General features: G+C 40.3%; 3 protein-coding genes across 3 annotated transcripts; 2 read left to right on the top strand and 1 right to left on the bottom strand.

The window, feature by feature from the left end:
* The first annotated feature begins 938 nt into the window (after nucleotides 1-938).
* Nucleotides 939-2323, top strand: LOC129746899 (phenoloxidase-activating factor 3-like). Its single transcript, XM_055740827.1, has 3 exons — nucleotides 939-1434; nucleotides 1509-1593; nucleotides 1675-2323. Exons 1-3 carry the CDS (start codon nucleotides 996-998, stop codon nucleotides 2282-2284), a joined length of 1134 nt encoding a protein of 377 aa, XP_055596802.1. The 5' UTR covers nucleotides 939-995; the 3' UTR covers nucleotides 2285-2323.
* Nucleotides 2324-2992: 669 nt separating this feature from the next.
* On the top strand, nucleotides 2993-8319 carry LOC129742201 (uncharacterized protein K02A2.6-like). The gene is made up of 4 exons (XM_055734063.1): nucleotides 2993-3488; nucleotides 3583-3725; nucleotides 5096-5869; nucleotides 7705-8319. Exons 1-4 carry the CDS (start codon nucleotides 2993-2995, stop codon nucleotides 8317-8319), a joined length of 2028 nt encoding a protein of 675 aa, XP_055590038.1.
* A 5637-nt stretch (nucleotides 8320-13956) lies between these two features.
* Nucleotides 13957-15521, bottom strand: LOC129749600 (phenoloxidase-activating factor 1-like). Its single transcript, XM_055744620.1, has 3 exons — nucleotides 15033-15521; nucleotides 14635-14713; nucleotides 13957-14568 (listed from the first exon to the last, which is right to left on the bottom strand). Exons 1-3 carry the CDS (start codon nucleotides 15463-15465, stop codon nucleotides 13959-13961), a joined length of 1122 nt encoding a protein of 373 aa, XP_055600595.1. The 5' UTR covers nucleotides 15466-15521; the 3' UTR covers nucleotides 13957-13958.
* Between the last annotated feature and the right edge of the window lie 178 nt (nucleotides 15522-15699).

The following is a 15699-nucleotide window of genomic DNA, read 5'->3' as shown; positions in this document are numbered from 1 at the left end:
TAGAGCTAATGCAGAGTTTTAACGCGAAACTGTGTTATTCGTGCACTCTGTTCACTGGGTGCCCCTGGGTGCAAAGTTCGGGTTTCTTCTGTTTTCAGTCACCCTGGAAAAATCACACCGACTTATTTTCTTCACTGTTTCTCATCGTGGTCCTTAACACTGGTTTTCCGAAAATTTTCGTACTACACTAATTCGCATTTCACTCAGGTTAACTTTTACACTGCAGGATCGCCATGAACTGGTCTCGTCAACCATGAACTATACTTTTGGGGGACGTGATAAAATGTAGACCTTAACTCGTTGGTGGTTGGTACAGAACTCTTTATTATTCGTTTACTTAAATCTATCGCGCGGTGACAGACTGAACATGATCCGTCGCGTCAGCATATGCAGTTCATTGCCCATGGGTCGATGTAGGATGTTTATCAAGAATGCTTAGCTCGCATAAACATTCACATCGCACCGTGTGGCAATTCTTGCAACAATGTTGTGACATGCGATGGCAAGTCCGGCATCCACCACAATAGGATCATTCCACCAGTAAAAAGTTAGTAAGTAATATCATTAAGCCAATCCGTCATACTGGGCAAAGTATTTTATGGCATCGAAAAATGCTAAAATGAAAATGAAAAACTTTTAAATACTAGCTTAAGATGTGAAAAATTATGTCACAATCATTTAATATTCATAAAGATAACTCGATTTCGTAAGGTACATATATAAAATAAAAATTATATCAGTGCTGTGGTATACAATTGTTGCATTTAACCCCGCTAGTGCATGATGCCCCGTTTGACGATACGCAAGTTATATTACGCAACACTTCGGTTCAGAACGATGATCATTGACTCACCACTTCTTCGATTGAATGAACTCAATAATAAAACGTTCGTCGTTTAAAATTCAACTACATTTCCCAGATTTCACAGATGCTGTCTAGTATTTCACTAATCAGTATCATTTCATCTAGCATCTGAAACAGTTGATTGCGAAGCATGGCTGCAAGTTGTGCAAGGACAACAGCCCTAGGGTGTGTTGCGTTGACAGCATTGCTCATCGTAGCACCTTGGACAGTTTGGGCAGCATCATGCGAAACGGAAAATTACGAGCCCGGTGTTTGCGTTTCTTTAGCCAAGTGTGAAACATTTTCGACGGCCTTCGCAGCCGGAAGTTTGAGTTCTGGCCAACGGGCTTTGTTGCAAAAAGAGCAAGAAAAGTGTCCTTCGGAATCAGGTTTGGTATGCTGTAAGCGAAAGCTGCGTGCGGAGATTCCGCGTACCTTCGTTGACAGAAAACCGATGACCAGAGGCATGAGCGATTTGCTACCGGATCAAACGGTTTGTGGTTTGGACAGTAGCGATCGAATATTCTACGGAAATTTAACCAAACTGGACCAATTTCCGTGGGTCGCGATCATCAAGTACATCAATGCTGGTTTGTATCCATTAGCGATTGGGGGATTCACCTTTCAAAGTTCTATTTTTCATTTTATTTTCCAAATAAATCAGATGAAGTCGAATCCTTTGAATGTGGAGGATCATTGATCAACAAGCGCTACATTCTGACGGCTGCTCACTGTATCAACAATCGCACGTAATATGACCTAGTTAAAATCATAGTATTTATTTTGCACATATCAAGACAACTCACAGCTTCATTAATTGTTGATTACAGAGCTGGCGTTCGTTTGGGTGAATGGGACTTAGAATCAGATCCCGATTGCGATAAGGCCAGCAAGCAATGTGCCGATCCACCGATTGATGTTGATATTGAAAAAATCTTGATCCACAAGAACTACACAAGGCGCGTCTCCAAGGGTGGTAAAATTGACATGGCGTTGATTCGTTTGAACCGCGATGTTTCTTTTGGAAAATACGTGGCTCCCATCTGTCTACCGAAAACGGCCGAAGAAGCTGAATTAACCGAGAATGAAACGCTTTATGTGGCCGGTTGGGGTTTAACTGAGAACTATACCCGTAGTACTAAGAAGCTGTTTGTAGACGTTAATAAGGTTAGCCAGGAGGAGTGTATTCAAAAGATCAAAGCACCGTTGGTCAAGATAGATCATACCATAATCTGTGCCCTGGGAGTTGGAGGAAAGGATTCCTGCCAAGGAGATTCCGGGGGACCGCTTATGGAAATCCGTCAAGGGTCGTCAAGTTACTTGCGATACTTTCTCAAGGGAGTGGTAGCCAAGGGTCTTGCCTGCGGAACGTCGAAGCCAGGTTTCTACACCAACGTTCATGAGCAGATTGATTGGATAGTGTCAAATATGGAACCATAGTTCGATATTGAAAATAAATAAACTGGTTTATTTTGAATATCCTGTAATAGCCTTTTCTGTGTTTCGAAATTAATGAAAATAATATCACGTTTATCTTCGAAGATAAGATGGTCAGATTTTTCATTTCCAGCATGCCAAATATCTGGATACTAAACATGGCTTTGTGATCACTGTATCATCTTATCTATGTAAGCATGTATGTTATGTTTATTTGTTTGTTAGTTATTTGTCCTCTATAGACTCAGCCGTCTTAAAAGCTAGAGGTCTGAAATTTGGCATGGATGTTCATTAGGACCAGGAATGATGAAAAATGGTCTCAGATTTTCGGATGACCCCTTCTGAATGGGGTCGTCCATATAAGGCAAATATTGTGTTTGAGATATTGACATTACTTTTCGTCGGATTGTGTTAAAAATACGCACATGAGTGCTTCGAAAGACGAGCAATTGAAATCAGGTGTCAAATTTTTTCTAATAGGTCAGTCAAAGGGGTCATCCAGATTGTAACCACAGTAGGCATCGACTTATGCTACCGTGGATACCAAATCAAAAAGTGATAATTAGTCATTACTAGTCAGGCCCACGTGCTATTAACACGCTATCCATCGTTCTCTTAAAATAAGTAATAAACTAGTAATTAACAAGTTCAAGTATTGTTTTAATAAAGAAATACTTTATTGGCGACGAGTAAATCACCCACGCAATCAAGATGGCAACAACTCAAGAAGTTTTCCAGACTATCATGCGGCAGAATCAGCAGATGGCGGAGCAAAACGCTAGGCTCATGCAGATAATGGAGCGAATCGGCATTCAAGAAGGTTCCAGTTCTCCCAAGTCCAGCAGCCCGGAATTCATAATTGAATCCCTGGCCTCCAACATCCGGGAGTTCATCTACGATCCGGAAAACGGTCTTGTCCTCAACCGTTGGTACCGGAAGTATGAAGATTTATTCTTACGAGACGGCGCTAAATTGGACGATGCAGTCAAAGTTCGCTTTTTCCTTCGAAGCCTCAGCGTGAACGTCCATGAGAAGCACGTCAATTTCGTCTTTCCAAAGCACCCCCGTGAGTTTTTCTTCGAAGAAACGGTCACCAAACTCACGGAACTCTTCAGTACTCGGATTTCGCTCTTGAGCAAACGCTACAAGTGCTTTCAACTGCGGAAAAACGATGCTGACGATTTGGTGAGCTACGCTGCCTGGGATAGTAAACAAGGTCTGCGAGGATTTCGAATTGGCTAAATTAACGGCGGACCAATTTAAAAGCCTCATTTTCATCTGCGGTCTGCAATCAACGAAAGATGCAGACATACGAACGAGGCTACTGTCTAAATTGGAAGCAACTGGTCCGGAAGACGAACGCAGTCTCGAAATTCTGATCAAGGATGCTCAACGACTGCAAAATTTGAAGCTCGACACGGTGATAGTTGAACAACATCAACAGGTGACTTCTGTCTGCACAGTCAAGCAGAAGGAGTTTCCAGTCAAACCATCCGGTTCACATTCAAAATCCATCAATACTTCAACCAACCCAAAGACTCCATGCTGGTCCATCATTTCGAAACATCAATGGAGCAAGAAACTCGGATCACCAGCACTTTCAGCAACAACACGCACAGCCACGACAGCTTCAGTTAAGCCCCTTCATCTTTTGGGTGAGGCCAAAGCTGAAGTGACACTAGGAAACATCAAGAAAACAGCGATCTATTACATACGTTACCGACAATCGTCTGGAACTTTTCGGTCTGGAATGGACCCGCTTAATAAAAAGCATAGTAGGACCACTAGAAAGATTAGTAGGAATCCTACTTGCCGCCTACTAGCCATCCCATTGTTTTCTAGTGGAAAATGGCCCAACCAAATGAATTTTAATGACTAGAAATGAATTTTCAGAATGACAGCTCGGTTGACATCTGTGCTTTTGTGTGAGTGCATAGCATTGAAAAATGTGCATGTATGTGTAATGCAATAGGGTGGTCCATTTTCAAAAGGCATTTATGTTAATTTTTCAATAAAAATAGTTTTGGTTTTATTAGTTTTCATTTAAATTTTATTAAAATTTTTTTCTTTGGTTTACAATCACTATCTTTCCATATGCTATTCTATCTTAATTTTCATTTTTGGCACTAAAACACAAATTAAACACACATTTAATTACACTTATGATGGTCTACTTGATGAGGCCCTACTTTGTGACTAGTTTCTGGCCGACGGTGAGCTTCGATGGCCTGGGGCTGGAAACGATCGCTGCAGCGCGTATGAAGAATTAGCAAAGACGATGGGGCGCACCGAAACACCTAAACTTGTTGATGCGGACGCTGAATCTATCCAGTGCAAGTACAGGTGAAACCTTTTTGGAGTGCTTGACACGATACTGAAATTTTTAGAAAAGAAACGAGTTAAGCACAAAATTTGCAATTAAACAATAACAATTACCTGTTCAATCCGTGTCACGAGAAAAAAAATCAGGCCAGCACAGTAGTGGACGACTTGTCCAGTCGCATGCAAACGGCAAAATGGCCGAAGGCAACTAGGTTTTTGCAGTCAACAAGATGGACATAGGGAGTTCATCTTGTCTTGTATAACACAGGCATGAACTACCCATTTTGTGCTAGTATGTGGGACGCGCCGATAGGGCGCCCATTCATTTTTCACAGTAATCCATTTGAGCTTAAATTTGACAGTTGTTACGCTGTGAATAATTAGTTCTACAATTTATGGCAGAATCCGGGGAATGACCTGTTTGAGCTTTGAGACAAACCATTATCAGCGATATGCAATCAAGTCCAACTAGAATCTTCAAACTACATCCAGCGATACAAAGCTAAGTTTCCTGAGGTTTTCAAATCCACCCTGGGTCACTGTACGAAGACGAAGGTTCGATTGTACCTCAAGGCCAACGCTCAACCTGTTTTCAAGCCAAAACGTCCAGTGCCATTCACCTTCGTTGAGAAAATCGATTTGGAACTGGAACGCTTGCAGAAACTCAACATCATCACGCCTGTGGAATTTTCCCAGTGGGCGGCTTCAATTGTGGCTGTCAAGAAACCAGGAGGACGAATCCAAATTTGTGCCGACTACTCCACCGCTTTGAACGCTGCATTGGAACCGAACAACTATCCACTTCCGGTTCCCGATGACATCTTCAGCAAACTCAACGGATGTAAATTTTTCAGTATCATCGATCTCAACGACGCATATTTGCAAGTTGAGGTTGACGACGATTCGAAGCAGCTTTTGACCATCAACACGCATCGTGGATTGTTCCGTTTCAACCGGCTCGCACCTGGGGTCAAGTCAGCTCCGGGAGCCTGTCAGCAGCTGATGAACACCATGATCACCGGTCTGAAAGGTGTCGATTCTTTCTTGAACGATATTCTGCTTTACAGCCTAACCGAAGAGGAACATCGAAGAATTCTGGATAGATTGTTTATGCGATTGCAGAACGACGGGTTCGACCTTAGGGAGGAAAAATGCAATCTCATGCAGCGACAAATTCGATACCTTGGGCACATTGTCTACGTCTCAGGTCTTCGTCCCGATCCATCCAAAGTAGAAGCTATTGTCAATATGCCAGCACAAACCGATGTGAGTATCCTTCGTTCTTTTCTTGGAGCAGTGAATTTTTATGCGAAGTTTGTGCGCAAAATACACACGCTACGCCGACCGCTTGATGCTCTGCTAAAACAAGATGTCAAGTTTGAGGGGAATCAAGATTGCCAGAGGTCTTTCCGAAGGTTCAAAGAAGTTCTACAGTCCGACTTGATGCTCACTCACTACGATCCTAACCTTGAAATCATCGTAGCAGCGGACGCATCCCAAACTGGAATCGGAGCTTGCATCCTTCACAAATTCCCAAACGGTGCATTCAAAGCTGTTGCTCATGCGTCTCGATCCCTCACTCAAGCCGAGAGACAGTATGGGCAAATCGAAAAAGAAGGACTCGCTCTGGTATTCGCTGTGACCAAATTTCATCGAATGCTCCTTGGTTGCACGTTCCTGTTGCAAACGGATCACCAACCCCTTCTCTGAATAATTGGTTCCAAGAAGGGCATTCCAGTTCACGCGGCGAACAGACTGCAGCGATGGGCATTAGCACTGCTATGCTACGACTTCGAGATCCAGTACGTGACCTCATTGTAGAGTATGAGACAAATAAATAAAACGTGTTAATGGTAGAGAAAAATAAATGCGAACTTGTTTCAGTGTAATAGCTTTCCAAAATCAGTCTTGGTTTACTTTGCGTGCGCAATGTGGGAGTAACTGTCTGTCGTGTATGAAAAGAGAGATTCGATAAAGTATTTTATGCCAAAAGAGAGAGAGAGGATAAAAAGGATTCATCTAAAAGCCCGTTCACATGCACTGTGACGTGACCCCATCGTTTACGAACGATTAGAGAGAGCGGCAGGCAGCGTTACCACATATACAGATTTTTCTGTAATCATACAGATTTTTTCGAAATTTTCAAACCAAGATTCTGTATATACAGATTACAGATAATTGGAAATTTATGCAGATTTTATACAGATTTTCAGAAAATTAAATTTTTTTTCACGATATTTTGATTTAAATTTTAGAAAATCGACAATAATCTCCTTAACGATCCAGCGTTCAAGCCATCTTAAATTGTCACAGCCACAAATTTGAAAAATCTTCCAGATCAGGGATCGGAACAATAAAAATACAGAGTGTATAACGACAAACTAGGGTTTTAAAACAGATTGAATCCTATGTTTGAGAATCTGTTACTACAATTGGACATAACATTTCACGAATCGTAACTTACAATGCTATGTTAAATGTTATTGACTTACGGCTCTGGACATTTTTGTAGCAGTATATTGTGAATATACATAATTATGTAAAGAAATTGGCTTATTACAGAGACTTTTGACATAATTTTGCTACCCAATAGATTGTTAAGCCCAAGGACACATTTCGCAGTTATTTGTACAAATAGCAATTTTTGTGTAGCAAAATGGCAGAATTAACACTGATTTAACAGTCCGCAGTCCGTAAAAATCATAAGCGCAATCCAGTTCAGTGCATTAAGCGTTATATATACGTCATCGTATTGCAGCATTAGTATCCGGAAACGATATTTCAGATACAGATTTCAATACAGATTTTTGAAATTTGATGCAGATAAAAAAGATTTTTTACCTTGAAAATACAGATTTAAATGTGGCATCGCTGGCGGCAGGTAGCGACACCAACACAATCTTCGGATGTATGTTGTCAAGACTCGAGAGAGTTGCTGTAGCCCAACGACGAGGAATTTCGTGTGGGTGAACGTCTTCAGTTTTGGAAGTGACCTTTAACGAGTAAGTTGTGTATCGTGATTTATCGGAAGCTCGTGATAGATCCAACAATATGGACGGAAAAAATCTACCCGATACTTTCGGATGCGACACTCATCTCAGTTTGGCTACGCAGACGTCCTTTCCCGCCTAATCGATAAGCACTTAAATCCAGACGAAGAGTTTGTCATTGCATCGGTCCAGCTGGAAGAAGATGTGGAGATTCCGCTTCAAGAAGCCATCAGTTCGGTTCCCATCACATTCAAAATGGTAACCAACGCAACACTCAAGTGCCCCGTTCTTCAGCAAGTCAGTAAATTCATCGAAAACGGTTGGCCATCAAACATCTCCGAAATTGTCAACCCAGCAGTGAAGCCATTTTTCCCCCATCGTGATGCTCTCGCAATCATCAAGAACTGCATCATGATGTCGAACCGGTTAGTCATCCCAGAATTCTACCAGCAACGAATTTTGAAACAACTTCATCGAGGTCATCCGGGAATGGAGCGGATGAAAGTCCTAGCCCGAAGTCACTTTTGGTGGCCGAAAATCGACGACGATATCTCAACGTTTGTGAGGAAATCTGAAATGTGTGCTGTTCATGCCAAATCCCCACCGAAAACTCCTCCTCAACCGTGGCCAGCAACACATTTTCCTTGGGAACGCATCCACATCAAATTTGCCGGTCCGTTCAAAGGTCTCAACTTTCTGGTTGTGGTGGATGCCCATTCAAGATGACTCGAGATCTGCGCAATTAAATCAGCAACATCATCGGCAGTCATCGAGTTCCTGGATGAATTGTTCGCTCGTTTTGGGATTCCATCAACAATTGTTTCCGACAATAGCACCCAATTTATTTCGAAACAATTCGAAAATTTCTGCGGAAGGAACGGTTTTCAACATCTGCGGATTTCGCCTTATCATCCACAATCAAACGGTCAGGCTGAAAAGTTCGTGCATTCCCTCAAGTGGTCTTTGCTGAAAATCAACGACTGGCAAAACATTCTTGAATCACTTCAAACGTTCCTGCAAGTATACCGATCAACTCCAAGCCGAGTACTGAATGGATCCACTCTAGCTGAGCTCATGATTGGCAGAAACATCAGAACTATTCTGAATCTTCTGGATCATGACCAACCGAGACATCCGAAAGCAGATCAGGAACCACGACCACACAAACTAACAACTGGTGCTGCGGTGTATGCCAAACTATACCGCAAGAATTCGTCTTGGAAGTTGGTTCCTGGAAAGATTCTTGAAGTGATTGGCAAAGTTAACTTTGTAACCGTCGTTACAAAGGCCTTAGGTAATTTTTCCATTTTTGTATTATTTGTTCGAACTGTTGTTTTTCTGTTATAAATTTAGTTAGGATTAGGGAAATTTTAAATAAATGTTTAGAAGATAGGTTTTAACAAATACAATTATTGTTAGTTTTAAGTTGGGCGTGTGGCATCTTCGTCAACAAGTCTGCAACCAAGACTGGTTGCAAGGTCGAATGCATGCAGGTTGCATGCAAGGTGCAATAACTCGCCTAAATAATTTGAATGGAGAAGGTGGAGGAAAGGAGTGAAGTATCGCGCCAAAAAGGGTCTTTGACTCTGGGCTTTTTTCTTCCGGCGTTCGTGCGAGTCAGAGGTGTTCCCCAACAGCCAAGAAATTTGGTGAAACCAGAGTGTTTGTTCTTGTGCCACCCCGTTTATTGTTGAGGAATCCCGTCGTACGATTCGGCCTAGATTACCTGACGGTAGTCTACGTCTTACCGTAAAAGACTTCGGCCTCTGGTTCAGGTAAGAACCATAATCGTAAAGGAGGCCTATCTCTCGGGACTTCGAGAAATCCTCGGAGTCTCTAATTCCCAAGGAGAGCCCTTCTCAGCGCGGCCAATACGGCCTTGCCGTGGTCCGCTGATCCCCGTCAACGAAGGAAGACGCCGTATCCTGCCCGTTCGTCAACGCCAGACGAACTGCCACCATTTTGGTAAATTGATCAGGACACAAGTTCCCGTTCCTGATCCGCCATCAACAATCCGCCATTGTCGAACCCAACACCCCGGTAAAGGTAACCAGTGAGCGCTCACCAACGCAGTCATCGAGCATCCGGTACGTACCGCAACGGTCATCGACCACCGTCCAACCCACACCCTACACAAACACACCACACAGTAGCGTGTTTAATAAAGCTTTAAATTAAAGAACCAAAGTTAGAAGTAGTTTTTCTCGTTATTTTAATAAAAGTAATTTTCCCGTTCAAAGTTTTAATTTGTTAATTGTTTTTGATTGTAGAAAACCCACAGTTTGTTTCCTTAGTTTTTGTCCGCGTTCCCCTCCGATTACCCAGCCGTAGGCCGATCCTGAGATTAGTCAAAGGGTCTTCTGCGACTGAGCTAGAATTATCCGGGAGTTGCTGGCCACGATAGTCTCAACTTCAACATCCTATTGGAAGAGCATCATGGCAGGCGAAAGCTGATACGTTCGGACGTCGACCAGGTCAAGCTTCGAGTGATGCAAGTACTTCGGGGCGGCAACCTACACCATGGTGTATGCATAATATACACTTACGGCCAAAAGTTTAGAAACCCTTTAAAAAACATGAAAATTTTGATCAGCCATCTTATGACATATTGGAATTTTTTTGATTTCATTCAAGAGATCCGTGAGCCAAACCTTCTTAGTATGTTTTTGACAAAATGTTAATATTAAGACATTTTCAAAAAACTGAACTTAAAATTCAAACCTAATCATCTCAGGGTAGGGTGAACCAAATTTCAATTATTATTGAAAAGAAGGTTTGAAGAACCTCTTAGCTGAATGAAACTATGATTTCAAAGTAGTCGATGATGCCTTTGAATTCAGCCACAGTATTTGAAAGACCTAAATACTAGTATTTCACTAGCTACTTGCTAGCATCCTTAGTGGGTTATTGACTGGTCGATAACCCACTGAGGATGCTAGCAAGTAGCTAGTGAAATATTAGTATTTAGGTCTTTCAAATACTGTGGCTGAATTCAAAGGCATCATCGACTACTTTGAAATCATAACCAAATTTCAAAATTCGAGTTGCAATCGAGTCCTTTTTTATACTTATCAAAACACATTTGTTTAATTTTGTGCAAAAAATTTGCTATGTTCCTAAAATATATGAAATAGCTAATAAGCTTATAAGTCATCGTCCAAAAGTTTGGGATCACCCCGCAGTATGGTGTAACGGCCAAAAGTTTGGGATCAGTCTACTAAAAAATGCATTTTTATTTCATGCGTATCTCCGTTATCAAACAACGTATATTTAGTTTATCTGGTAAGCTGATTTGAAAGCCTATGAACTGACCTTGCTTTAAGAATATTTAGTAGAAGTATTTTTAAAGCCTAACTTCATGAAACCTTTAGCTAAATTTTTAAATTTTTTTTTTTTTGGTTTTCACCAAATAGTTCGACCGTTAAAATAAAACATGCAAATTCATTTTGACCATAGCTGAGTTGTCTTACAAGTTATGCACTTACTTATGAAAAAGTTGTAACGGCTCACAGTTATTTAATGTCAACATCTTAAAGTCATATGATAAATGTTATAACAACTTCATACTTATTTAAAAACTTATGTTCTAATTTTGGTTAACGTTCTGGTGATAATCATTTGTGATATATTTTTTTAGTTAACCCTTCCAATTTTAGTGCAATTCATAAGTTTGCAAATAAGCCAATCTGATCTGTAATAATTTGTAAGACAACTAAGTTATGGTCAAAAGGAATTTGCATGTTTTTTCTACTGGTCGAACTATTTGGTGAAAATCATCAAAATTATCAAGCTTTAGCTAAACGTTTAATGGAGTTAGTCCTCAAAAATATTTCAACCAAATATCCATGTAGCAAGTTCAGTTCATAGGTCTTCAAATCAGCTTACCAGATAAACTATACATTGTTTGATATCGGAGATAGGGGAGGTAAGGGCATAATAAGATCTCCTTTTTTCTACAAAAGTACGTATTTTCTTAAATCGTCAGATAAAACAAGCCAAGCTGTAGCTCTATTATTCAGTTGACTTCATCGATTCGAATTCGCTGCTAGATTCCACGTCAGAAAACGCTCATCGTGCCCCGATTAATGGTGCTTATACTGCTCCAGGGGGGGGGGGGGGGGGGGTTATTATTATGGCCCTACAGTGGCTGGTTTTCAGCTTACGGCAAACAAATTTTGAATACATTTTTAAACGTTTTCATCTACTTTTTCAAGTTTCATTCTATTAGGCAATAGACTTTTTGAGTGTCTGAACACGAAACGCTGATGTAATTCACATATTATAACGTTTTCCTTAAGGTGGCCATTATGCCTTTATCTCCCCTACGCGTGAAATAAAAATGCATGTTTTAGAGAGCCTGAGTCATTCGGCCGAAAGTTATGAGGCCGAAAGCCATTCGACCGAAGGTCATTCAGCCGATGGACGTTAGGCCGAATGGGCTATCTGGCCGAACAGGCCACTAGGCCGAATGGGTTATTCGGCCGACGGCTATCCAGCCGAATGCTGTTAGACCGAAAGGATGTTCGGTCGAATGGTCACTAGTCCGAAAGGTTATGAGGCCAAATGGTTATTAGGCCGAATGGTCAAAAGGCCGAATGCTCGTAAGGCCGAATGGTCGTAAGGCCGAATGGATGCTAGGCCGAATGGTTGTTGGGCCGAATGGTCATAAGACTGAATGATCGTTAAGGCAGAATGGACGATAGGCCGAATGGTCGTAAGGCCGAATGGATGCTAGAAGGACGTTAGGCCGAAAAGTCATTAGGCCGAATGATTGTTAGGTTGAATCGTCGTTGGGCCGAATTTATGCTAAGCCCATAATACATATTATCGCTTTCTTGCATGTTAGGCCGATCAGTAGTTAGGTCGAAAGGTGGTTAAGCCGAATATTCATCAGGCCGAATGGATGCAAGGCCGAATTTTTTGAGTGGGATTCCAAACTTTTGGCCGGCAGGCCCAAGTAACAGTTAGAGTTTTATAGCACTCTTCTAGATCAAGTTATGGTTTAATAAGGGGCTTGACTACAAAACTATCAGTGTTATTGGGGGTACATATTGTTAAATTAATTTAAAAAAAAGTTTGAAAATCAATTTATTAGTTTTAAAAGAAAATTAATTTTTAATAATGGATTTTATAGAAACGAAAGGAAATATAAAGATAAAAAAATGCTTTCAGATTTAATTCAAAATTATTTGGAATTAAAGAAAAATTCCATCATTTCAAATAAAGAAATTACAACATGGAAAATTTCATGGAATCAAACGAAAATGCTATAGAATTGAAGCATTTGAGATTTGAATCAATACATTTGAAATTGAACCAAAAAAAGATTTTTTGAATCAAAGAAAGACATTTCATCTAGACAAATGAAAATGTATTTGAATTAAAGTAATTTTTATCTATCCCAAAATCAAAGGATACTTCCCACTGTTTTTGCGGCATCTTCTTTTGAAATAAAAAATCTTTTTGCTGTGTACAAGCGTAAATAGACGCGTAAGATCTAATACAAATATCCTATAGTTTCCCTCAGTTTATTTGTATTATTTATTTGGTGGTCGTAATACAAACATTAACTCATGTCAAAGTTTTCGAAATTGCACTAAAACTAATAATTTGTCAGAGGTTTTGTCTAGAATAAGCTTCCAAATTGCCTGGTTTTATCCGGACTTGCCGGATTTGTCACAAAATTTGGGAGAATTCGAATCCGGCCTGATGGAGTAGAAGAATGGATACCTATTTACCCAATCGTCGGTAGGGTACTTTGGTTTTGAGTTCAATTTGAAGTAACCATATTTGAAAGAAAAATTCTTGAAAAAATTCTAGAATTGGAAAACTTGTATTTAGGTAGTTTAAATGAGAAAAAACTTTGTTTTGAATTTTAACGTTGAGTTTTGGATTCTCATTTTTGTTATATTAAAATTTATGGAAACCGTATATTATTTGTTTAGTTTCTCAAATTATGAATAAAATTTATCGTTTTCGGCACTATAATTTGACTCCTAAATTGGAAATGCTAACAAACAATGAATAGAGATTTTTTTTTCAATCAGGGATTTTCATCCTCTATGGTGATTCATCCCTAAACAGAGAGGAATGAATTACATCCTGGTGTTAAAATCTTTATTATCAAATAAAAAAAAACATCCCTAAACAGAGTAAATTTGAAAAAAGAGATGAAACTTATGTAGGATGAATAGATGTACAAAAATAAATGTGGGAGGGGCTTTATGGTCTTCATAGAACTTGTGTGAGTAAAAATAATCAGTAAGAAAATCCCAAAAATTAATTGTTTGTCAAATTTATTTAAAATCATATACTTACCAATATGTGATTCAATCATTCATAAAATCAATCATTTAAAAGCAGTTTTACGGTTCCATATTCGAAACGATCCAATTAATTTGCTCATGAACGTTTGTGTAGATCCCAGGTTTCGAAGTTCCACATGCCAGTCCAGTTCTAACAACTCCTTTCTGAAAATACCTGAAAACCTTTCCGGAAACTTCCTGAATATCCATCAGAGGTCCTCCCGAATCTCCCTGGCAAGTATCCTTTTCGTCCTGTCCCAAGGCACAGATCTCAGTTTTACCGAGTTTGATAAGCGGAGCGTTATTTCTGGCAATGCACTCGTCCAGCTCGATATGGTTCACATCGACAAACATCTTTTTGCTACTGCCTGTGCCATTTTCGGTGATTCCCCAACCCGTTACATAAAGTTTTTGATCTTTCGCTATCAAAGCTTGTTCGTCGCTAACTGGGAGACAGATTGGAGCCACGAATTTTCCAAAAGTAACCTCCCGATTCAAACGAATCAACGCCATATCAATCTTGCCGCCTTTGGAATCTCGCCGGGTGTAGTTCTTATGGATCGAGATTTTCTCAATGTCCAAATCAATAGCCGGGTCGGCACATTCCTTGGTTTCCTCGTCGCAATCGGGATCGGTGTCCAAGTCCCACTCTCCCAGGCGAACGCCGGCTCTGAAAAAGTAAATCGTTTTAATGATACCTCAGTATGAGATAGTTTTAAATATCAAGTCACGCTACATGTTGGATTTGATGCAGTGGGCAGCCGTTATAACGTAGCGGTTGTTGATCAGAGACCCTCCACATGTCCAAATCGGTCCTAAAATGTCAATGGAAAAAATTAATTATCTTTTTCACACATTTTTAAAACATTAAGACGAAATTTAAAAAAAACGAAATTGAACCAGTGCATTATATAATTGCATACGAGTTTGGAAGATTGCACGCAATGCTTTGTGCTTTTCGAAACCACGTACAGAGGGCAGTGTGATTACATTCAATATTCAAGAGACATAAATGAAACCTTAAAACTAATGAAATATGTATTTGACTTCTACTCTTTAAAAACTTTGTTAGAAAATTATCCAATAATAAATAAATAGTTAATTCATCCAAAAGTCCCAATTAAAGCAACTAACCTTCATCGGAGTACAGCAGGTATGCCACCCAAGGAAACTGGTCCAAATAGGTCACATTGCCACGAATAATACGGTTGCCGGCATCCATTCCACAGATGCTGTGATCCGGTAGCAATTCTCCTCTCTCCCTGGTCAGCGGTTTGGTGTCTTCAAACGAACGAGGGATTTTTCGAGGTGCTTCCCGCTTGCAACACACGAAATTCGAATCTTGTCCGCACTTCTCCTGTTCCCGTTTGAGCAATTCCCGCTGACCGGGGCTCAAGCTTCCGGCCTCTAGAGCGGTCGAAAATGTTTCGCATTTAGCTAAGGCGATGCAAGCTCCATGTTCATAGTTTTCCGTTTCACATGCTGGTGGTGAGGATTCCGTAAAACCGTTGTAAAATACAATTAACACAATAGACAAAACACTAATGATCCTTATTTTGGGACCCATTGCACAAAGATCTTGTTTAAGGCGAGGACAGATTAAAACTAATCGTCTGAGCGGGAACTGTTCTTTTCGACTGAACAATAGAGGACTTCTGAAGGGTCAGAGTTGCTCAACTAGATTAATTAAAGCTATCCAACGATGATGATATGCCTGCGTCTGTGCGGATAACAGACGCAGGCACATCATCAGCGTTTAAATTGAATTCAAAGCATTCAAAAAAAGATTTTTACTTTATGA

The sequence above is a fragment of the Uranotaenia lowii genome, chromosome 2, assembly GCF_029784155.1.
Source record: "Uranotaenia lowii strain MFRU-FL chromosome 2, ASM2978415v1, whole genome shotgun sequence".
Classification (NCBI taxonomy): Eukaryota; Metazoa; Arthropoda; class Insecta; order Diptera; family Culicidae; genus Uranotaenia; species Uranotaenia lowii.
This window is presented reverse-complemented; position numbering and strand designations above follow the sequence as displayed.